This window comes from Pyxicephalus adspersus, chromosome 1 (assembly GCF_032062135.1).
Source record: "Pyxicephalus adspersus chromosome 1, UCB_Pads_2.0, whole genome shotgun sequence".
Lineage (NCBI taxonomy): Eukaryota > Metazoa > Chordata > Amphibia > Anura > Pyxicephalidae > Pyxicephalus > Pyxicephalus adspersus.
This window is the reverse complement of record NC_092858.1, coordinates 46,048,131-46,073,351: the sequence shown is the minus strand read 5'-3', so window position 1 is coordinate 46,073,351 and position 25,221 is coordinate 46,048,131. Positions and strand designations below refer to the sequence as shown.

The 25,221-nt window shown below is 37.5% G+C and overlaps 1 protein-coding gene across 1 annotated transcript; it reads left to right on the top strand.

The window, feature by feature from the left end:
* The first annotated feature begins 2,594 nt into the window (after positions 1 to 2,594).
* Positions 2,595 to 23,385, top strand: ITM2B (integral membrane protein 2B). Its single transcript, XM_072409793.1, has 6 exons — positions 2,595 to 2,799; positions 17,061 to 17,189; positions 18,836 to 19,039; positions 19,839 to 19,949; positions 20,529 to 20,679; positions 21,292 to 23,385. The coding sequence occupies exons 1-6, from the start codon at positions 2,710 to 2,712 to the stop codon at positions 21,375 to 21,377; spliced, it is 771 nt and encodes a 256-aa protein (XP_072265894.1). The 5' UTR covers positions 2,595 to 2,709; the 3' UTR covers positions 21,378 to 23,385.
* Positions 23,386 to 25,221: the final 1,836 nt, after the last annotated feature.

Below are 25,221 nucleotides of genomic sequence, written 5' to 3'. Positions count from 1 at the left end.
TCACCAAAATGTTTACTTTACATAAAAGGGTGGATAACCCTTTTATAAAAAGTAAAAATTATCTTTTAGGTAAATTACAGCAGTGGCAAAGACTGAATTGGAGTGCAGAGCCTGGGATATGTGGGTATCCCCGGAGGCTTCTGGTTGCTCCTGCAGGAAGAGGCTTTATCCTGCAATGGGAAAAAATGCTGATGTCACATAGTGAGTTTGGCAATATTTTTTTCCCATTTACAGCAGACTATGCCACCTATTCGGCTGCGCAGTGCAAGATTGGGTGATGAAAAAAGAAAAGGGATGAAGATGGCAGCTCCTGGCAAAGATGAATTCCAGGATGGCCCCGGTCCCAATTACCTAATTGAGGAAAGCCCTAGAGGTATACAGGGCTTTTTAATTTATGTTTAGTCACATTTACTCTCCATTCTGATGCTCAGTTTGATCTGCAGCAAGTCTTCATAACAATATCCACATAACTAATTGCCTTGTGTTTGGCTGATTACATAAAACAAGAATTTGAACAGCCGTGCCTAATAAAGTGGGAAGTGAGTGTATATTTCCCTCACATATACCCATCAAGATTAATACAAACATACAGTCAAATATACCTAGAAGCAAAACTTTCATTACAACTACATTGTAATGGCTGGAGCTGATCAATTTTTGTTTGTAGATATAGAGTGGGTAAAAATATAGATGATCAATGAATGTCAGTTTCACATATTGTCCTTGTGATGTGAACCAAAGTTAAAATTGATTTTATTCACTGTACAGAAAGATAAAACCAAATAAACATTTTCAGTAAGAAAAAAAGTCACCAATACAGTAAAACAAACAGCTGACTACAAGAAAATTCTCAGGTTCCACGATTACCCGGGGAATCTGTGAATATGTTAGGTTTCGAGACATTCTAATGTAATAAAGAGCACAGATAAATATAGAAATGTAGGGTATCTTCACCAACCAGCTGCAGACATTTATTATAATTATGGTAAGTGACCAGCTGGAACAATTAGAGACACGCACATATTACTCAGGCATAACAAAATCCTTCCAAATTGTATGTAGTGTAGTGGAATAATGAGATGAACATCTTTACCTAACAATGATTTGATACAAAGGGGTTAATTTACTAAATCTGGTCGTAGTGACACATACCAACCTGTATGGCTTTATTTTATTCTAATAGTTTCTTTATTTGTAAAGCAGTTTTCTTGGAATATACATTGCTTGGCCAGAAAAATGTCAGCCACTCCAATATTTCATTGGACTGCCTTTAGTTTTTTTTACAGCATGCATTCCCCATTGTATTGTTTATTATTCTTATACAATGTCACAACATTTATTTCCATCCATAAGTTGTGCTTATTTTGTGCCAAGATTTACGATGGGAGAGATGGATCACTGTGTAAAGTTTTCCTTTGGGTTCTGTGGTAACCTACCCTTTTGTGAAAAATCTCATGCTCTCTAAACCACTCTTTCACAATTTGATCAAAGTGAATGCTGGCATTGTAATCTTGGAATATGTCTGTGCCATCAGGGATAAAAGAAAATCCATTGATGGAAAAACCTTGTCATTAGGTATATTCAGCTGACCTCATTTTATGCGCTCAGTATGTTACATGACCAACCAAAGCAACCCCAGATCCTAACACAGGCTTGGGGACTTTGACCATGCAGCACGAGGGGGTGCTGAAAAGTTCCTGGCTTTGCCCCCTTCCAGATTAAATAGAAAAAATAGTAAGGGGGCATATGACAGCCTAATATATTAGTATGTAACTGTGCAAATATCTGGTCTTTGCAATTCTTAAAACTGTTTTTTCTTTTAGTGAGAAGCTGTGATGGCAGGGGAACAAGCAAGTTTCACGTGGTTGGAGTTACGGGCCGTCATGAAGTTTTTGTTTCTACCTGACCTGGCCCCTTCTGACTAATATCTGTTCCTGAATTTGAAGAAACACCTGAAGGGGCAACATTTTGAGGACATTTTTGACATCAAAGATGCTGCTGGAGAGCTGGTTTGCGGTCCAACCAAAGGACTTTTATTTGAACGGTCTATAAAAGCTGCAACTACCCTGTACCAAGTGCATCAGTCTCAGGGGGGAATATGTTGAATAAATGTGTTATTTCGTATCTCTGGCTTCTTTCTTTCTAGGCAAAGCCAGGAACTTCTCAGATCCCCCTCGTATATAACAATGTCATCAATTGCAAAAAATCGGGGCAGGGTCCTCTCCTCTGCCAGTGTCACTGTCCGTATCTGTCTGTCATTGGCAACCCCTATTTAATGTACAGCGCTGCGTAATATGTTGGCACTATATAAATCCTGTTTAATAATAATAATTCTTCCCACCAACCACCATACTAATGTTCTGTGATCTGTGGATAAAGTAATTATAGCAGGAGTAAAATATTGGAGACACACTGGTGTAGAAAGCAGACTGATACCCCCAGCCCAGTTCCAGCTCAGCAAATTGTCACCCTAACACTGCAGATCTGGAGCGCGCAGGAGTTCTGAGCATGCGCAGTTAGAGTGTTTCTGCTCATACAGGGGATGCCAATAACATGTGAACAACCGGCTCCTCCCCCTCCTCCGGCAGCCCCGCCCATCGTCCTCCTCCTCTCCGCGGAGACCCAGGCAGCTCACAACAAAGACGCAGCCCGTACACAGGTCATTGCTTGCCCGCAGCTGCCCCAGCCGTTCCCGGGCTCTGAGCAGTCATGGTTAAGTTAGCCTTCAATTCGCTGGCGCAGAAAGACGCCAAGAAGGAGGAAGAGAACAGCGAGGTGCTGATAATCCCCGACAACAAGGTAAGAGAGGACGGGGAGCTTCCCCTGCACCTCACACAGCTGTCACCATGGCGACTGCCCATAGAGACATGTGACCCCCTGACAGCCTGGTGCCTGGGTCATGTCAGTGTCATATAATGCAGTGTGTCAGTAAAAACATGGCAGCCTGGCTGGGCTCCAATACCCCCTCCCTTCCCAGGTGTCACCACCTCAGGGTACCTCCTGCACCTGGGCGCCACGTATATACCCCCCGGGTACAGCTGTCTGTGGGCTCAATATTGTCTCCCACTTCTGTTTTCTGCTGTATTGTTGTCATCCGCAGAGGATTGCAAGTAAAATGGAGGAAGCTGTGTGGTGATCAGTCAGCAGCCCAGAGATAAGCTCTATAAAATGGCTGACAAGGGAGCAGCAATCAGAGCTGCATGGGGCAGAATGTGTGCATTCACCTCCCCTCCACTGCATTCACATGTGTGACAGATTCACAGCTGATCCCATCACAGGTAGGAGAAATGACAATAGTCTGACATGGACAGGGTGAATGTCCATTCACCTGCCTGTCTGGGAAAGTATCCTGCAAGACATGGCTGTCATTCACACATTGCATGATAACGGACAGGCGATCGGGGGCTCAGTCAGTATCGGCTGCTGTTGATCACCTTGTGTGTACAATACACCTACATTGTATATAGGAGACCCCTCACATCTATACAACCTCTCCATGAAGCCAGATTGTTCCATTTGCAGGACTGTCGTGGTCATGTTACCTGCTATGAAGAGCTGACAGGTGCAGGGTTTTTGTTTTTTATCCCGCTTTCCGATCCATACCCAAATCTTTATTTGCATTAAACTCAGCAGATAGATTTGTGTAGATTTGCAGCAGCCAAATAAACACAGCACATTATTAGATTGTATCAAATGACACCATTAGAATCCTTTGTATAGATACAAATACCTAAGATTCTATTTCTTCAACAAAAAAAGTTTGGGAGGTGTACAGGCAGCCTTAGCAGCGCTAGGTCTTCGGTTTAAATCTCGGTCAGGACACTTTCTGCATGGAGTTTGCAGGTTCTCCCGGAGTTTGTCTGGGTTTTCTCCCACATTCAGAAATTAAAAGTCAATGTTAGTAGTAGCAGCAGTAGGTTCCAGGTGGCTATTTAAAAACAATGTACCATAAAAACCTTAGTAAATATTTAATTTGTCTTTAAAATGTTATGGGTAAAACAAAATACCATATGCACAATGGCTCTGTAGTTAGCACTGCCTTTGCAGAGCTAGGTCCCAGGTTCTAATCTTGGCCAGGGCACTATCTTCATGGAGTTTGCAGGTTCTCCCCATGTTTGCGTGGGTTTCCTCCCACATCCCAAAAACATGCAGTTAGGTTAATTGGCTTCCCCTCAACATTGACCTTAGACTGTGTTAATGACATATAACTATGGTAGAGACTTTAGATTGTGAGCAACATTGAGGTACAGCAAGTCACATTACTATGGACTTTGTACAGTGCTGAGTAATATGATGGCGCTATATAAATACTGTGTACTAATAAGTACCGGTCTGACCCTCTAAAAAACCAAATGGTGGCTTCAGAAATCTTGAATGCATATCTGTGGTTGTGACTACTCCAGCTACCCTGGCTTTGTTCAAGGTCTGAGCCTTACTCCATATTATTTCTGGATGGAAAGCTAGGCAACTGGAATTTTCATGAGGTCTCAAATTTCCAGGCAATAGATAATAGTGAATGTTAAAACCTTATTCCTTTTTGGTAGTCTCACAATATCAGGTTCCTGACTTCACAATGTGAAGAATTTAACATGTTTTGTCTAAGTGAAGTGATTTAATTTTTTATTTAAAGTGGATGTAAACCGAGCGGTGATAGAAGCTGCCATTGCTAAACTCATTGTAGAGAATGCTAATTGCCTGGATGTAAAGCTGGTCCTTTGGCTTCAGTTAAACACTTGAAACAAGCATGCAGTTAACTATGTATCACTAAGCCAAATACCCCTTTTTCATACTCATTTTGGTTTAGTGATTCAGAAGGGATTAAAACAAAATTAAGCCCAATTTTATAAATTGTGTGCGGGCAGGTTCATAATTGCAGAATAGCAGGCTATTTACCTACAAACTTACCGTCATGTTTGCAAATTTCTTTATAACGTACATGGGGCTGCACATGCACAGCTACCTGCTATGAATAAATAAACCCCATGAAGTACATACAGCGTATTTACGTCATTCTTGCCTCACCAGTCATCATGGCTGAAGATCCTGAACCCCGAAGTGCACCAGGCGAAGATGCTGGTGATAGAACAGGTAGAGGTCAGTTTAGTTAAACAACTGCAAATTTCCATAGGAGAGACATAACCTGAATCAAAGAACCTGCCTTGTCACAATTTTTTTTTGCTTTTCGATTTTTACTTTAGAAGGCAAAGGATCAGAACTCCAACCAGGCAAGGTATATGACTTTTAGTACTAGGTCAGAAATAGCTTTAATCCCTGACAATGATCTGCTTTTATTTGGTTGCTCTTTGTTCTGTAAAAGCTTGTTCAGAATGATGGTTTTGTGTTGGTTCCTAAGCAGATAACGGCCTGACAACTTCTAATCATCCCTGTAGCTTTTTTTACTTCAATAAAATGAACATTCAGAGGTTGTTATGATTGGTAGGTGGGCACTTGTGAACTGCCCTGGTGAATGCCGCATAAGCGAGGCTGTACATGACACATCTGTCAGGCGGATAATGTTGTGTGGTTTTGAAGCAGTTATCTCATTGCTTTGCTTTTAAACAAGATCCTAAAGTTTACCATGAAAAGTGTTGTGTTTTATCTGTTTGTTATGTGCAGAAATAATAGTCAGTTTATAAATTCTTGTGCTATATTCTAATTGGTAAATAATTCATGTTCCCTACACCCCAATTATAGAGCCAGGGGGGAAGAGATTCCTGTGGTGTGTCCTGTTTGTTTAGATCCTTGGTATTAAATGGTAAATAATTGTGGTTGCCTTGCTTCTGGCAGAACCACAAGATGAAAATAAAGAGTAAAAAAAATAAAGATAAATGCAAATTTTCGCGCCTTTATTTTTAATTTGGAAAAACATGTTTTAATAGGGCAAGGAGTGGGGAGTACAAACAAGGTATGCATAAATATGTTGCTGGTAGGGCTTTCATGAAAGTCAACCTATTGTTTTTCCCTTCATAAGCACAGCACTAGATTGCTTCAAAGCTAATTTCCATTTCTCCTATATGACTTCATTTAAAGCTATGCTACCCAAGATAATTTTGTGTTTGGAGAACTTTTATAGCACTATCAAGGACAATTTCACAGGTTACAATATATAAATCACAAAATCAATTCTTTAATTTGTTTACATATGTAATGGGTATGATAACCCTCATTTGAAATAAGTAGGTACCTTTTGATGGCAAATTCCTTCAGAGATCACTTTTTGTGTGGAAAACTAAGGACTTTATGAGCAGGCCCCCATGAAACTGGTGGCATGAGCAATTGGCAAGTTGATTTATTTTTGGCAAACATTCTTTTAATCTCTGCTACTAAAACAGAGATAAATGGAGATAATCTGGTGATCCTAATTAATGCCTCCTAGAAGGTAAGCAGGAGATGTCCCAAAGTTGATGCGTGGGTCAGATGAATTATCGCCATAAATTTGGATTGCCCTTTTTTTCTAATATCCTTTAGGGCACATACATACTGTTTCTCTACAACGACTCGTTTCTTAATGCGTATTTTAATATGTGGGTGCAAAATTCACATTTTCAAACCCACTTACATTGCAGCACACAAACATGGGCTGCCATGTGCTGCTAAAAATTGATAGACTCGTGTGTGTGTGTGTGTGTGTGTGTGTGTGTGTGTCAGTTCACTGAGACTGAGCGTTTAATGAAGATTGGAGCTGTGCCTCTGTTACTAGACTGTGGAAAAGACCATTTGTGTAGTTTTGGATACAGTAGGAAATGTTTATGAACCCTATTGCTCTGTGTCCTGTTGAGGAAATGTCATTTTACTTTTTTTCTAAGTAACCAGGGAATATTAGAAAATCTGAAAGTGAAAGAAAATGTGTTGATGAATATATTAGACCAGCACTTTCATATTGTATTCAGTAGTGTGCCTTTCTGTACCAGTGACCCCAATTCCCTTTGTTTCAAAATATTAGGGTAAGTGTCCCCAGCTGATTCACAGACACTATAGAAATGTGTCAGAACTTCTTACTCTTTTTGCACTCTGGTAAAGCTGAATTCCTCACTATGAGACTTCATTGGAGTCCATTGCATAGGTTGCCAATTATTTGCAGAAGGAGCCACAGACTCCTGACCTGTCACCAGGCTTCTTCATGGTGGGCAGATTGGGAGACCCCAGGACTTTTTTCCCCCTAAAGAACTCCACAAGTTGTTTGAACAGATTATAACTAAATATATTGTACCCATTTCTGTCGTTAATTGATGTTGGGGAAATATGTTGGAATAGTGGCTGTAGGTATGGAAATCATCTTACATAAGTGAACTTAGACAATCACGACCATTTAGGGGAATCTTTTTCTGTGGCTGCGGCAATATTTTCTAAAAGCACAGATTTATTGAACAGACCTTTACAAATCGGAAATAAAAAGTTCAGTCCTCAATATGAATGGGTTACAGCACGCATAACACAAATAAAATGAGGGTAATTTATTGCTGAATACATATTAAAAGCCCATCTGTAATAGTATCTACTTTATTTTTACCTGGAGAGGTGTTAGTAAAAATTATTTTACCACATTATTCCACATTTTGTTCTCTTCCCTTAACGTGTAATTGAACATAAAACAGTGCCATATATTAGGAAACCTATAGAAACGGTAAATCTACATCACTACAGGTAATTGATGCTCTGAATGTTTTTGTAGATGCACACACATTTTAGTTTCTTGGTGTGCTAGACTGGAATCCTTTTATAATTGATAGTACGGATACATATATTTTATATCCAAAAGACTGTCACACTCTACAGTTTTTATTTTACACTGTTCTTACTCTTTAGTTTATGGTTACCATGATTCCACTGACTTCTTAGATTGAGTAGCAGTGATCTCCTATATATTGTTTGATTCACTAAAAACGCATGGAGTAGCTAAAAATGGACGTTTCCTGTATGAGGTCACCTGGAGTATACCTTTCATTTGTGCCTGGATCATGAAATCCTCAATATCCGTGATAGGATTATACTTAATACACACTTGCAATTAAAGTTGCCTGAAGTAATCAGTCATAGCTATAGATTATGACTGTTGAGGAAAATGGCTGTACATACAGGCTGCTATAACCTCCTATTTTGTCAATGTTTTGTCAATAGTCAATAATAATCCTGAATTTGGATCACTTTCCCCCCAATGATGACCGGGGACACATGTAAACATTCTAGTTTTTCATCAGGGACGGTAACAAATGATTGTACACAAATATCTAGTGTGTATTAGGTGTGTTTGAACTTTAGTCATTGCAGTTTAATGCTATATTCAAAGTGACTACTACATTAATGTAATAGGACTGATCTGTAGCAGGAGGAAAAGTTTATATTTGTGTAAAAAACGAACCTGTTTATATCTCCAAGTCTGTTACATCACCCTTTATGCACATAAAGCAGTCATGTATTGTAGGAACTTTGGACACATAGATTATAAAATCTAGAATTGTAGCTAGTATGGGAAATGATTTTGTGACCCTGTGAACTAAATCTTTACAATAGAACGTTTTTAACTGCCTAAAACTGTCTATCCACTGAAAACCTTTTCCATCATGCAGGTTATTTAAGAGCTGACTACAACCTACAAGGCTATAAATGACAGCTGAAAAATATGTTTTTAATATATGTTAGTGTGTTTTTTTTAACAAGAATTAGAAAGGAAATTGAAAACAAACTGAATTTATTACAAGTAGTCTTTGCATCAATAAAGTTTCTTATATTAACAAATAGTTATATACAGGCATAGTAAAAATCACATTGTCATGTTTGGACATTTTCAATCTAACACATTTTTATCCTAACATAAATTTACCATAATTATTTTGTCAAACATCTCTAATTCACCAATAGCAAGTTTTGGTGAATAATTGGCGATGAAACACTTTTCTCCATGCTTTTCAAAAAAAGGAAAAGAAAACATAGTCAGTAAAGGTCAGCGACCTGCTAGGCAACCCCACCTGTTCTTCAATTCTTTATTAGGGCATCTTATATAAATATGAGAATGTATTTAAAAGGTGGGCCAAGCTACACCATTTGTCCCCACCCAAATCCTAATCATAGCTCTTTACACCTTTACAAAAGAAGTGTTATATAAAGGTGAAATTGTCTGATTTATAACAGCAAGCACAGGACTAACATTAAGAAGTAAATGCTACTAAAGTACGATGATGAAACTATTAAATACAGACTATTTGGAGCAAGCTAGATTACAAGCAATAGAGTTACAGAAAATATGAATACACAAAAGTTAGACATGTTATGTAAGTGACAACTTACTAGAATGCAAACCTAATTCTCCCGAAGTCTACATTGCATATTATTACCTCTTTTAAAATCATGACCCTTTTATTGTGATGGAAAAAAAAACCTCACTGTGGGCAAGCAGGGGAAATGAATGTTAGAAGTGAATGTTATTAACAGCTACATTAAGGTTTTAGTGTTGGTATACTCCTTATTGGAACAATATTTGTGAAAAATAGCAAATCATTTCCTGGTATGTGAGTGCTTAGACACACCTTACACCTGCACACAGCCTGCTATCTGTACCTGTGAGTTTTGAGTCACGTCTGCCATTGACTAGTCGTTCTATTAGATTTAGTTATGTCACTGGAGCCACCAGAAAGTAGTCTGTAGTCACAGTAATGTGTTAAAATAAAGTCCTTCCTCCAAGGAAAAGACCAGCTGCATGGACACCATAAGCCATACTGGTGATTTAGATCCTCTCTCATGGAAAAACAGACATAGTATTCTAGTATTCAGCTCCTCAAAGTGGATGGGGAAATAAAACCACTTTTGCTGCTCATGCCCTGTTAAGCAGACAGATTGTTCATTTCGTTCACACGCCAGCTATGCATTCCATACATCTGTGTAGGAGTTTGGAGTACCAGACAATGCAAAAACGACTTATTTAAGGCTGATCTAATGTTAAAACTTATGTGGCATTATGTAATACAATAACCAGCCACCTAATTAGGTTCTGTACTAGGTTGGACCCGTTTATTGCTTTTATAACTACTGTACTGTAATTGTTTCTGGCTTAGGTGCTAGAATTTTTTCTCAGGGAATGTTTCTTCACATTTGTAAGCTTCACATCCATGATGCTAAACTACTGTTCCACCACATCCCAGGGGTGCTTTTTTTGCCTTTTGCAGTACAGTGAACTCGTTCTGTTTCAGGAAACCAGTTTGAGAATATCCAGCTGTAAACGGCCATAGGAAGATGGGTACACTGCGGTCCTTTAGGGATGGACATGATCAGCAACAAGTAATTTATAATGTCATATATTATGTTCAATTGGTACTCAGGGACCCATAGTGTGCCAAGGATGTCCCCCCACACCATTACACCACCACCAACAGCAGCCTGAACAAAGCATTATGAATCTATGATTTTATGTTGTTCACACCATATTCTAAACCTACCATCCACGTGTTGCAGCAGAAATAAAACTCCTCAAGCCAGGCAATGGATTTCCAATCTTCTCTTGTCCAATTCTGGTAAGCCTATGCAAATTGTAGTCCCAGATGCCTAATCTTAGTTGCTTCAAGGGAGGTCCCAATGGTTGCAAGAAAACTCCAATGTTGACAAGTTTGATGGGTATATATTTTGTCACAGCCGTAGGGTGGAGGAACTTGTAGAGATTTTCCCTGCCATCTTCATGCTGTCTCCATTCTAAAATAATGTGTGATGTGATGTCTGCCCACCAACATCTCTCAATTCATTTCACCACTGGAGATGACATACGAGCAACATACCTTCTCTTGTAAGGAAGCAGATCAGTTTTCACAATTTAGGTATGGGCATGTTTATTTGGTGATAATTTATCATCATTTAGGATACCAAAGTAATGCATTGTTTTTGGTTGGTTATTTTTTTAATGTTAATGCTGGATAAAAAGAAGTCGGTAACAAGAAAACTATAAAGGGTAGTTTTTTTAGAAAAGTATAATACAGTATATAAGTATACACTTTATATTTTTCCCTAAATTTGACGCTAAAATTACATTTTTGTTACAAAGCATGGCAAAGTGACTTGTAAACACCAAATTATTATTAACTAGTATTTATATAGGGCTGACATTTTACACAGCGCTTTACCACGTCCATAGTCCTGTCATTAACTCGTTCATATGTCATTAACCCGGGGGGGGAAACCCACACAAACACAGGGAGAACATGCAAACTCTGCAGATCATGTCCTGGCCAAGCAGTTTTACAATTTTGTTTACTTTCTTGTTGTTCAATACTGTAGTTACAAACAGAAAAAAAAATATTAATGATAAATTAAAATATTTTGGAAAGCAAAAAAAAACAGAAAAGTTGAGGGCACAAATACTTGATAATGTAATTTAGGGCAGATTAGTATTCACTAAGGGTTATTAATTATAAGTAGTTGACCAGAAATAATATTTAAATTTGTTTTTATATTTGTCTGTGTGTATTTTTTTTTTTTTTTTTATCTGCTGCACCTCCTGTCAGCTGCTTTATCAGGCTAGGTTCAGATGAGTGGTAGGAACAGCAGCTCATTGCATATGGCACCTTGCCAGCTGCTTGGCAGAACCAAACTATTTGTTGGTTCTTAATAAAGAAGTGCTTGAACATTTGGCAGAAGGGGGTACTCAACAGGTCACTTTTGCCCTTATTCATTCACTATGGTTGGCTGTGGTTAAGAATTGTGAACTCAGTTTATAACCTCACCACCCGCCCCTCGGAACTTTGGCATTAGTGAGATGTTGTACATTGTTACAAAGTTTCAATAAATGATCCATGCAAGTATTCGCACCAATCCATTTTAAGAATCATAATCTGCATGCATCATGTTGCTTCTCTTGTATTCTTGCACTTTCAATTTATTGCCGTATATTCACATCACTGAGGCTTAAATGAAATCATATTGTCATGAATATACTATGGCTGAAACTTCACATGGTTAAGTAGTGTCCCAGTTTAAATGTTTTTAATACTGTAAGGTAAGGCAAGATTGAAAAGTAATGAGGTTATAATTTTGAATCCAGAGGAGTTTACTTGCTCATGTATAGAGCCACAAAATTTGAACCATTGTTTTTTCTAAATGGAAACCTGGGGAGACTGGGGATGAATGGGCCTTTAATTCAATGTTCTGGTGATAGGCAAAAAAAACAAACTAAAGCTTATCTAATACAGGAATGCAACACTGTAGACCACAGTACATCCTGTAGCTACAACTTTTCAAAATAATCTAGTCATAATAAAGTCATTAATGTTTTTGTCAGGTCCAGCCTCACCTTATTCTGATACCTTTAGGTATATGCTTTAATCGATATTAACTCCCTCTGTGATAAAATTTATACTGAAACATGGTCATAAAATTACCAAAATACTGTTTAATCTCTTCATCTCTCGCTTCGTCTTTCACTAGTGTGAAAGAAAAAAGCAGCACCTTATTTACTTATCAGTCCATTTCTATTGATAAGATCCTCTTTGCTGTCCATGCACTTTCATATTTACAAATGATGAGGGTAACCTCGATCTACTTGTCAAGCAGATGATTCAAGCCTGACAAACAAAATTGGTAGAATAATTTAGCAGATAGGGATGCTTACCAGGCTGTTTATGGCTTATTTGTGAAGCTTATAGTTGAATTCTGTATAACTAAGGATTACATGTAGGCATTCCTGTAGATTCTGTAGTTTTTGGATTTTCTCAGGATAGAAGTTTACACTGCCTCAAATACTCCGAATCCTGCAGGTGTTATCACCCAAGAGATTGTGGTGGCGTCATTATCACAAATATAGTAACTGTATTCAGGGATATGAGTATTAGTTTATACTCTTTATTTATGGCAAAAACTCTAAAGGGTGTGGGCACCTGGCAGGAAGGTGGAAGGTTCACTTTGCCCACTTTAAACACTTGATGAAATAAACTACATGGGGTATTGTGATTCCCTCATTTTCAGAACCTATTAAAGTGCTGGTCCGTGTTTATGCTTGTATAACATTTTTTCTTGTTCTGTGTTAGATAAAATAATTGGAGTCAAATTAGTACATTGTTTAAATAACTAAAATCAAAAGACAAACTAGTGCTGTATATATATACCAACACTGGCAAGACTGGCAGTCCCATTGTGCTCACCTGGAGAATCTCTCCTGGAACCTGAGGACTCTGCTTCCTGTTAACAGAAAAGAGAATACTCTGAACTGGAGTGTCTCTTTTAGGGCCATATTTATATATTCTTCCCCCATCTGAATTCTCTGAAACTTGCTGGTGGTGAATTTGATGGTTGTTATTTTCTTTAGGTCTCCTATTAAAACGTGCCAACAGTGCACAGCTGTCACAATAGGAAATTATTGGGGAAGAAATGAATTTTGAACTGAGCTTTTGAAGTGAACTGAAGAGGGAATAATTTATATGGAGCCCTTGAAATTTTGTACATGTAATCTATTAAATCATATTATTTGGCCTGTCCGTGCAATTGTCACTCATTTTCTAAATCTGACGTTTTTACTAATATAATGTGCTAGAAGAAATAAACAGCATAAAAATATCACTGCACTTTTACTATTGCTGCCAATGCATGAGAGCACACCACAAAACACATATTACCACATTAATGTGAATACACCATTAAGGTTGGACAATATGGTCTGCACTGGCAACTGCCCATCTGAATTTTCCCTCAGTGGTAGAAGCTAACATAGCCAAAAGAGCCTTTTGTAGTGGTCAAACCCATGATTGGCGCATTGTAAAATAATGCTGCTCTTGGCATTTATCACTATTTTAGAGCTAAGAAAAAATGCATGGGGCTAGTGGTGCAGTGAACCTTCCGTTTGCAACGTATTTCAGTGGACCCTGAATGCAATGCAGTGCCGTAGAAGAGGATAGATACTTTATTCCCCTACCCCTTGCTCTCTGTTTATGCTGTAATTTGAAAAGTGTGTATGTTGAGTTTTTGAATGACCCACTTTGAAAACTACCATTGTGCCTAATACAATACAGATTTTTTAAATAAATTTAATACTAGACCTTATTGGACTGTTATAAAACACACTATCGCAGAGCTTTAAAGCCTTTGCTATTTGATAATAAGAAATCGCTAATTGTGGAGACGGCTTGATCTTTGCAGTTCTGCTAATGGTTTTATTCTTCACATTAGCCTGCTTACAAACTGACTTTCTATTGATTACTTAAGTAACATTAGAAAAATGAGAAATCTCTTGAGTAAAGGAGAGCTAATATTTTTTTGTAATGAGTGGTACAATAAATAGGTGTATGATAGCAGCCTATGTTTGTGTGATAATTCATATGTAGAAAATGCTGCGCTACATATGCCAAGTTTAGTTGGGCTTCTAAAACAGTAACTGGACACAAGATGCTTTTTTATTGTCTGCTTTTTTGTTATAGTATTATGTGAACCAGGCTACTTGTGTTGCAACTCTTATAGCCAGTGTTCTCACCAGACCCTTTTAGCTGGGCGCACCACCCTGTTGTTTTTGGGTGGTTACTGATGAGTTGGGTCACAATTCAGGGACTCCCACCCAGCTTCAAAATATTTTTGGGTTGAGGACTGTGTATAGCCATTGGTTCTGGCTAGCTAGATCTAACTCTGTTTTTCTACCGTATCTAGATGCATAAGACTGGCATATTTTAAAAAATGCTCACAATCGTATTAATGAAGGTCATTTCAGTCTAATTTTGAATTCTACTAATTATTCAGAAATATTTGTTCTCCCTACTTGATGTATTGTAATAGTTTCAGGGATCTGTACTTGGCATGATAGTTGTATGTAGAATCAATGGCTGACACCTATGTGCCCTTTGAAAGCCCTGGTCACTCTGGCTGCTAGGAATCTTGGGTAATTTATGAAATGACTGAATAATTTTATTTGTTGCCTATATATTTTTGAGAATTTATAAAGCAAAGATTCAGACCATCAGCAAACAAGAAAGGATGACAAATTGGACTGCTTTTGTTACAGGGTCTAATGAAAGAGTTCTAGTAAAAAAAATATCTTTAAAACTGCATTTTTGTGTTTTGTATGTGTTTGAAATGGAAAAATAATCCAATAAAAACTTCATCTGACTAATAGTAAGCTGATATTAGTACAAGTAGAATTTTCTCCTTTACGGCTAGAGCGCACATCCTAATCCTGATGGATAGTAAGTAGAATAATCCACCTGTGGGCACTTAGGCTAAATGGGATGAATGTTGCTGATCCAATGAATATTCTTGGCTCAATAATCCGTCAAATGTTTTCCCACATACTACAGCATGTCATTTATTGCTAGAAATTGAGAATTCCATTAATTGCTGGGGTATTATGAAAAAAATGAAACGTTTGTTTATAGCAAGAGTCAGGACAACAATTTTGTTTTCTCTGTCCTGTTTAGTTTAGATTTATCCTATGGTTTTACTGTTTACAAATACTATTTTGTCTAAAGCAGAATACAATCTTTTCATGTGATTGGTAGCCCTATCTATTAACAACCATTAAATTCAATTTTACATTTTCAAGGCATGTTGTGTTTTTGTTGCTTTTATGTTTGTAAACAATTTAGGAGATGCATCTCTGGATGAGTATTTAGTTAAGGTCCAAGCCAACCCCTGGTTTAATATGTAAAAAGAGCAAATACGTTCAAATACCCCTCTAGGGGTTAATAATGGTTAAAACCAAAGAAGGAAAAGAGGGTTTTGTTTTCACTTATACATAGAAAGTTTACACTAAGGTTAAATATATATATATATATATATATATATGCCAGAAATCCCCCGCTCTTCTTTCATCTTTACTTACCCTAGAAGGTATTTGAAACTTATCTTGTTTATAGTTTAACCTCCTTTTTCAAAAATAGTTTGCTGATTTTATTCAAGGTGCCTTCCATAACTGTTATAGATACCAAACAACCACATTGTCTAATCACCCAGGCATGAAGAGCACTTTTGATGCTAATTTTTCAGTAGTTTTGAATTCATTCAGTAGCCTTCATCCAAACTATTGTTTTGATTTCAGCATATATTTACATCTGTATAAGGTTTTAAAGTTATTTTTTGTTTTGTTTTAAAGGGCTCAAAATACAGCTTTACAGTGTTCCTTTTAAAAAATTCATGGTCAAAGGTTGCCATCCTTATCCACATACCTCTGCAGATGTTTGATATTTTTCTTAATATTGGATGATCAATCTATGTTGATTCCAAGGTGTTGTGTCATGCTTGAGTATGCCCAGTTTATGGCTTTANNNNAGGGGGGGGGGGGGGGACTAGCAGGAGTACCTGAGGTGTCCCCCGCTGCACCTACATTTTTGGTTGTGTACAATCTACCATTCTAGGATCCAGGGGTACAGGAGAGCAAATTGTAGGTGCTGCAATCTAGAGGTACAGGAGGACGTGTGGCGGGGGGGGGGGGGGGGACTAGGCGTTACAAATTCAAATATGTTGCCTGCAGTCTTTAAAGTAGATCTGTAACTGTAAAACTCTAAAAAGCATAATGGCTACATATTATGACTGAAAAACTTGCCATGAAAGGTATATAATAAGTGCACCTACTACCAAGCATAAAGCTTCTTGTAACATGCCAGAGACATCTTTATTTCTCCTGGCTTCCACTTACACTGACCCAATATTCTCAGAAGGTCCCCACATGTTCAGCAGCACGTTCAGTGGAGCCTGGTGTTTTTTGAGCCCTCTTGTAATCATCCTTGTCCCAAGTTAGGTGACTTTCACACTACAGCAATGATCCTCTCATCCTAAAAATGCCAGAAATCTAAATCACGCACAAAATGTTTAGAAGAGTGGAGCTTGGTAAACAGCAAAATTGACATAGCTTTTTCAGTCCTGAAACATTGTTGTAACGTTTAGTGTGTTTATTTCTTGCATCAAAGTTTACATTGGTATCTGTTATTGGGCAAAATAACAGTTATCAATCTTTATCTTAAATTTTTTGAGGGTTATATTGATAAATATCAGAGGGCTATTGCTTTGTGATCACACATTTTATTAGGACTAACTTGCTCTGTTGTAGCTTCTGAGAACTGATTAGTACAAGTTAGGCCATAAATGCTATTATTCTGTCTTTGCAGGAGGTGGAAGAAATTGTACCACTTGGACAGAGACGAGCATGGTGTTGGTGCATGTGCTTTGGATTGGCCTTTATGTTGGCTGGTATCGTGCTGGGTGGTGCATACCTCTACAGGTATTTTGTTTCACAGGTAAGAGCATCTCAGAATGTAATGTATTTTTTAAACATAGAAAGGAGAACTTAGTTTAGTACATTTTTTGGCCCTCTGTATAAGAAAATATTGTAACGAGAAATCCCAGCTTGGTAGACCATGAAGGTTTGGAAGCCATTGACATATGCAAATTCTTCAAAACAATATGACATGGTTATAGAGGAGCAGTAAGACAGATTTAATCTAAGCGTTCTAGGCAGTTTCATACTTAAATTCTTCCCGTTGCTGCACTAAAGTAGCAGAAAATAGATGCCCCTGACCACATCTTAATTGTGGCTTTGTTTGGATTATAAGGGCAATTTCAGACCTGCTGTGAGCGGCAATGTTCATCCAGTGGTTCATTCAAAGGTTTATCCATGATCCCAGTCTCTTACACTCACGCAAATAAACTATTTTTGCATGCAGCTACAGCCACTGAAGATCGCAGCACAGTTCTCAAAAGCAGTGTCACTTTTGACTGCAGGACTGTTTGAAGATTAGCACCACAGCCACATGCAAATCTGGTTACTCATAGTGCGTTTTTTCACATCACGAGTGTAAAAGAGCCTTGCATCTGTCTTGCATCCAATTTTTTGCTCATTTCCTTGATACAGGTCTCTTTTTATGCTCTATGCTGTGGTTCCTCATAAGACATTTATCTGCCATACTCATAGCTCTGACATGAGCTGGTTTTGTTGCCTCTCTGTGGTCACCTGTTATGTAAACTAAAAATAAAGTTATACAGTAGAATGTATCTGTAGTGCTGTTAGTTTTTGTCATGTGTCCCAACATAAGATTCAGTATCTTAGGAGCAGAACAGCAAGACTAGAAGCCAGCACACATTTTATTCAGTTCATCAAATTCATCTTCCCCACTATACTCAACTTCGCTGCATCAACACTTCTCCCTTTTTTGCAGTTAATATCAATACTTGGCACTTCAGCATATTTGGAAGCATGTGGAAGCTTTGTTGGGACCAAGCATTGTTTGCTTGTAACACAAATAAGTATTGTCACTGCCCTCCCAAGTTGCTAATACAAATCTTTTCACTATAGGTTTCAGAGGAGTAGCAAGGAAGGGGATCTTTACAAAGATTCGGTCTTTTAAAAATACATAGAAACATTTTAAATTTACACAGGAATATCTAAAACAAAAAAAAGGTATCAAATATGTAAAGGGAAATCATTAATATGATAATGGCAGAGAAACACATCTTAAATTTTACCTTCCAATCCATTCATTTTCTCTGATAGATTGCACTATGAAAAAAATCAGTACTTCATGTTTTAGGAACAAATGGTATTTCTCTAATCATAAGCACTGCAGACTCCACTTGAATGAGTGAATGAGCAGAGGACCTTGTTACTGGACAGTCAATAGACAGTGTTCACATCAAGCAGACAGGGAAGTGGACATTTGTAGAAGAACCCTACTTCTTGTAAACAGAAGATAAAGACAGCATTAGGCATGAAGTGTCACCTGGCTGTGGCTTACAGCACATTTAGATGAGGTATTGAGAGGTGGGGGATATGGGGATTTTGGAGAGCAGTTTGAAATATGAATGTAAAAACATAACTGTGAAAATGTTGGAATATATCATTGTACGTAACACAGGTTACAAATATTATGTTTTGTGTCCTATATAGCGTGGCGTTTACTTCTGTGGAATAAGATACACCGATGATGATATGACACTTGCTGAACCTTATGCAGACTCTTCTCGTGTTCGCTACCACTCATTTAAAGAGAGAATTCAGATCCTGGAAGATGAAGATGTTGAACTGATCAATGTGCCTGTTCCTGAATTTGCTGATAGTGACCCTGCTGACATTGTTCATGATTTTCATAGGGTAAGACCAATTTCTTTGAAAACGTGGAGTAAGTGTTATAAATTGATTTTTTTTATATACTGACTAAATATATAATAACATGCTAAACAGGAGATATTAGTTTTTGATCACAGTTAAAGTTTAGTGTGGTGTCCCTCTTGTCTTGTTTAGTACTTTGTATACCTTTGTGGAAAAAGATTCAGTTTTACTTTCCATATCTCCTGTCTTGTGCAGAAAAAATGTGTTTTATATTCAAAAATCATATGCTAGGTGATTACTTACATTTATCCAGGCTTTGGAAGTACATATAGGTAATGATAAATTCTTAAGAAGAAGCAAATAAACAAGTCCTACGTTTAACTGTAGGGACTTCATTGTAATAGTCAAATTCACAGCAGAAGTCCATTTTTCTCATTCGATCAGTGTACCTACATCGTGTTTATAGCAGAGAAGGAATGGCCACCAAGATATTGCCTCTTCTGCTTATTTATAATTTTTGTTAGTTGTAAGGAAATGTTCGTTTTCCAGATCATTTTAGTGGTGACATCGTGACAAATCTATGTTAATGGAAACAAGCCGTAAAAAGCAACCTGATAATAAGTGCAAGCCATTTTCCTAAAGGTACTTGAAGAGCATGCTGTGTTTGACCTTTGAAAACTGATGCCTATGTTACAAAACTTTAGTGATTCTGAAATAAACATGATAATTCATTCCTTGATTTATTAACCTAATCTAATTTCATTGCTAAAAACCATTTTTAATTAATACATTTATGTTGCTTTGTGCTAGATGCTATGTTGTAACTTGTATTTCTCCACAGAAACTCACTGCTTACCTTGATCTCAGCCTGAACAAGTGCTATGTTATCCCCCTAAACACCTCAATTGTAATGCCACCAAAGAATTTCTTGGAACTGCTTATCAACATCAAGGTATGTTATAGAAGGTTTGGGTGACAGCATGTGAATAGTTTGATCAATCCTGTGGTTTAGCTATTGTGTGATCTGTGCTGGCTGTGGAGTCTGAGTCAGTGCAATTTTGCTAACTCCATCTAAGTACACAATAATTGCTTCTGACTTCTGACTGTAAAAATTGCCCTTAATAAATGGAGTTGTTTTGATCCAGGCAGCTAAAAGCTTGATTTTGAATAATGCCAGTATAGTTTACTAGTAAATCCACCATTCAGGGCACCAATAAATACTTCCTGAAAGTAGTTCTGCCTTCAGTAAGCAACCTAGTAATGCTGCTAGTAAATGCATCCCAGTGCTATGAACTTTCTTACTAAGCTACCATTGAACAAGGACTGTGCTTTGTACTTTCTGTTGCAGGCCTCTAAACTATTAGCTTTAAAAGTCAGGTCTTCAAACCTGTTTTGTGAAATTTTTATGTAGATTACCATTTCTGATTCTATTTTTTTTTGTCATTTGCGTGACATGTTTTAAACAGCTTTGGAAGACAAAATACATATTCTGTTTTTAACACACTTCTGAATTGTCTGTTTCCAATTTTAGGCTGGAACATACCTTCCTCAGTCTTATTTAATTCATGAGCAGATGGTGGTCACAGATCGCATCGAGAATGTAGACCAGCTGGGTATCTTTATTCGCCGCCTCTGCCATGACAAGGAGACCTACAAACTTCAGCGCAGAGAGCCAGTTAGAGGTATGACTGCAAATTGGCTTTGTATTAGAATGTGTACTCAACAATGACAAAAATTATATGCAAACTTTCATTATACTGATCCTGCCTGAGTGTGCTTCCTACATTTATTGCATCAAACTGAATAAGAATTCTGATAAAACAGTATCGTTGGCCTGGCTTTATTCATTCAAAAATCCTGCTAATCCAAATTAAAAACATGGTAAAGTTGTGGGTTATCTATACATTCCAAATACAAATCTGCTACTGTAAAATCACCAATATCATTATATACATTTTTAGTTTTGGCTAGAATAAGTTAGGGTAGAACATTTGTCAGGTTGTCCTTGCTATTTGTGTGACCACAGATTTTTCTTGTATGTGCCAGAACTGCAATAGAAAATAAGATATAATAATATTAAAAATGGTAAACATACAACATTGGTGTATATACTTGTACAGTCACATTTCCAAAAAAGCTGAGACGGTGGGTAAAACTTAAAATTATTCAATAATTTGCAAATATCCCATTCCCTATGTGCATCATTTAAAAAGTGTTTTATAACCACAAACTGCAGTTAAAAACCGTGTTTTACTTCTATGCCTTTTAACATTATTTTATCATATTTTTCACAGGGAGACAGAAACGGGACCTTGAAGGGTGCGCCAAAATTATTCACTTTGAAAACTATTTTCCGGTGGAAACAGTCATTTGCCACTAAAGAAAGTCATTCTTGTCAGCCATTTATCAAAAGTATAGCTCTGCCCTTTTTTTGTGTGTAGTTATTACTTTAAGGGAAGGTTTTGTTAATAGTGGCCAGACCTTTGCACAGCATATTCATTATCATCTCATTTGATTTTCATTAGCAATATTTGTTTTACTTTTCTTCTTTACTTCAACTACTAAGTGTGGTATTTTATATTTAAATATATGAAATAGTCATTTAAATAAGAGTTGACAAATTTCATTACTGCTGATTTAGTGTAAGACTTTTTAAAACTTTTTACATAGAAATGTCACTGCATTTACTATATATATACCGCACAGTTAATTCATAACACAGCTTAAACAAATTGTATGCATTCAATTGCGTTAAAAACTGTTAATATTGCATGTTCATTCATCTAAAATTGTCCCCCTTTCTCCCCATAGAAACATATGTATACATATTTTCTGAAAAGCTCAGGACATGTAATATGGGTAAAGAATATGAAACAAAAAACAAACTATGAAAGGCTTTGATTACTAGCAGGATTTCTACTGCTGCTGACCCACAACTTGCAGCTGGAAAGGCTTTTTGTAGTTCTGCAGTTAAAGTTAAGTTTTTATGTTAAAGTGCTGCCTAAGAGCAGGCATAGCAAGGTGCTGACTTTTACCTTTCTTAGCTAAAGAGAACTATTTTATGTGCCCTTCTGAAGTTGTTGTCGCCTTCAGTCTAAGTTCCCTGGTTTTTAAGGAAAGGTCCATCCCCATTTTTTTGGTAATCACTGTAGCCAGTAGCTAAAAGTACATTGTAATTGAACAAGGGTAGAAAATGGTGCTTGGCCCAGAAACTGGTAGATTGAAGTAGAGGACTTGGTAACAAGATGAAACCAGGATAAGAAGGGCACACAAGTGGCTGGCTAATATAATTTTAGCACCTTGTTGGTTGTGCTCTTATTCATGACCTTTACTTTTGGAATTTTAAAATTCACGTTTATTTTAACAGGATCCCACCTTCTGTTACTAAGTTTTCTTTTTCCACTTTAATGGGGAAAAGTAAACATTAAGCAGATTGGTGGCAAACACAGCTTGACTTTTATGCACTTTGATTAATGAGGCCCATTGTGGTGGTCCTAGAAGAGCTGTTTGGAGCTTTATGAACTCACATATTCAGAATAGCTATTAAAACACATGATTTAAATTTAAAACAATACGTGTATCCAGTGGGAGAATAACCTGTTTGTTCTCCTATATATGTAAATTAGAATATGAAAGAAATGAGCCCTGATGTCTCGTGGCTTACTTAATCATGACAGCTGGATTCTCTTTTAAATTAACAAAAGATGCAGTTTAAACTATCACTATCTGACTATAGTGTATGGCTGTATGGATATTGCTCAGTTTAGCATTGTAGAAAATCTTTTTTTTATAAAGATGTCTTATATGCTTTGTTGTACATTGCACAATAGAGGGAACATGATGAGCAACCTGCTTGTTGTACAGAACATAGGTATTTAAAGTTGGAGGAATCGAACAGAACTGGAATTACTTACTAGAATCTTAGCCAGTAAAGCACATGAGATATGGGATCCATGAAGCTTAAATGTTATGTTTTTAGCTGAAAATGTCATTGTATGTAAATATTTAGGACACTGTGTCTGTACATATAGGCACACAAATACTTATGTGAGCATTTGTGTACACACATATAGACATACATGCTTTATGGAAATATGGTCTTAGCATTTGCATAAAACCTTTGAAGATGTGTCTTTGTGTTGGTAAGTAACCAGACCTCCAGCTTTATTCCATAAAAATTCCAACTATTAGGAAAATGCAATTTTTTTCTGTGTAACTGTTTTGTTTTTAAGCTTTTCTTAAATCTGTTTTTAACTGGTTGATGGTTTGGTATGCCCTCTTTAATATTAAAAACAGGAGTGTCAATAAAAGCATTAGATGGTAACATGTGTTACTAATTTGTATATAATCGTACTTGTAAAGGAATAAAACTTATACCACCTGTTTAACTGCTAGTCCGGTTCTTTTATTTGTATTCAAGTCTATTTTGAGTCCTGCACCAGCACATACACAGGTAAAGAAAACACAGAAAGCTCCACCTTACTGGAGTTTTGTCTCTCTCTAAACTTCCTTCTCTTCCTTGACTTCCTGCCTCTGTTTCCAATATCTAGACATGATGATTGCTTCCTGAGTTGCTGACAGTATTTGCAGTGAGGGTGCAGATTCTGCTGCCTGCTCACTTCTCCTTTGTTGCTGGGTTTCCCACAATAGGTGCAATCTGTGCCCTTGTTAGATCAAACCCAGAGTTGCTGGTGAAATGTAGCTTAAAAATAAAACCATTGGATTGACATGACAGCCAGGCAGCAAGCATTTTTGTTGCAATCCTTTTTATTGAGTATTAATAACAAAACAGAACACGTACAGAAAATGGCACATACATAAACACAGAGCCTCTCGGCCCTCAATTGCAAAATCACATTGTACAAAAAGTGGCATTTTACAATAGCATAACAATACTGAAAATAAAATGGGGTCAACCGCATGAAAAAACAAAGAAAAAAGAGGTAGAAAATAACACAAGAGGGGAACAGCCCATTTCTAACATTTTTTATTGCCTGAATTAGAAACCAAATCAAATCAAATATTAGGAAACCAATAACTCTAATAACCCTCCAGAACTTCTCAACCGCTCTCTAACCCCACTTCGGTGACAACCGGGAATGCCAGCATAGATTCCTAACCATAAACTAAGGCAAAACATTTAGCCCAAGGACAAATGTGGGATTGGGTAAGGGGCAGGGGGGAAATATCCGACTGGCCTTTCGCATAAACAAACCCATAGTCCATTATAAACCATTCATAACAAAGTTTACAACTCCCTAACACTCCGCGAGGTTTACTGGCAGATTCATTTAAATTGAGGTGATTCCTTGAACCAGTCCCAAGCCAACCACTTCAGCTTGTATTGCTCCGTCTTATTCTCATTCTCAGCTATTAATCTCTCCATATATTGTATTTTTTCCAATTCCACCAACCAATCTCTCATGGTGGGTGCCAAGGGTTTCCACTTTCGAGGTATAATTGTTCTGGCCGCTGTGAGAAAATGGTGAAGCACATCACTCTTACAAGCCTTAAGGGACCCAGGAAGAATGGACAGCAATGACATTTGAGGGGTTAGCTTTAAATTAGAACGAGTCACACTATTATAGATATCAGCTATTTAATCCCATAATTTACGAATACCCGGGCACTCCCACCAAATATGTAACAATCTTCCCCGTTGGGAGTCACATCTCCAGCACCTATCAGAGATAGAAGAAGAGATACGATGGATATCCGTGGGACATAAATACCACCTGGAGATGATTTTATAATTGGTTCCTTGGGCCTTACAAGGAAGAGCCATCTTATGGGTCAGAACAAACGCCTTTTCCCACTCTAGTGGGGAAATAACTACCCCCAATTCTTGCTCCCAATATCTCGTATAGGTGGGAGCCTTGTTAGCAGATATTACGATTAATATCTCGTATACCTGAGATATAACATGGGCCGGCCTATTTTCAGAACGTAGTAATAATTCAAATGCCGTTAAGCTCCTTTGTGTGGGACAGGAAGCCAAAAATTGTGCTACAAAAGAGGATAATTGGAAGTGTAAAAGCCATGCTTTCGGCATCTGCTGCACCCTGGCGTCCAAAGAGGAGAGGGGCGGAACCCTCCCATTCTGTTATACACTACATATCTGCCTATGATCCTCAGCCGTCCAGGATAGAAATTTTTCTGCATTTATTGCAGGAGCAAACGAGGGATTATCAAACGGGGGTCATGGGCCCTACTTTAGAGGACAC

Bases quoted from the DNA above. Each gene is read 5' to 3' on its own strand.
- ITM2B (XM_072409793.1), top strand. From the start codon at position 2,710: ATGGTTAAGTTAGCCTTCAATTCGCTGGCGCAGAAAGACGCCAAGAAG. The intron at 2,800-17,060 runs GTAAGAGAGGAC...CTGTCTTTGCAG, and splicing joins TGATAATCCCCGACAACAAG to GAGGTGGAAGAAATTGTACC. The intron at 17,190-18,835 runs GTAAGAGCATCT...TGTCCTATATAG, and splicing joins ACAGGTATTTTGTTTCACAG to CGTGGCGTTTACTTCTGTGG.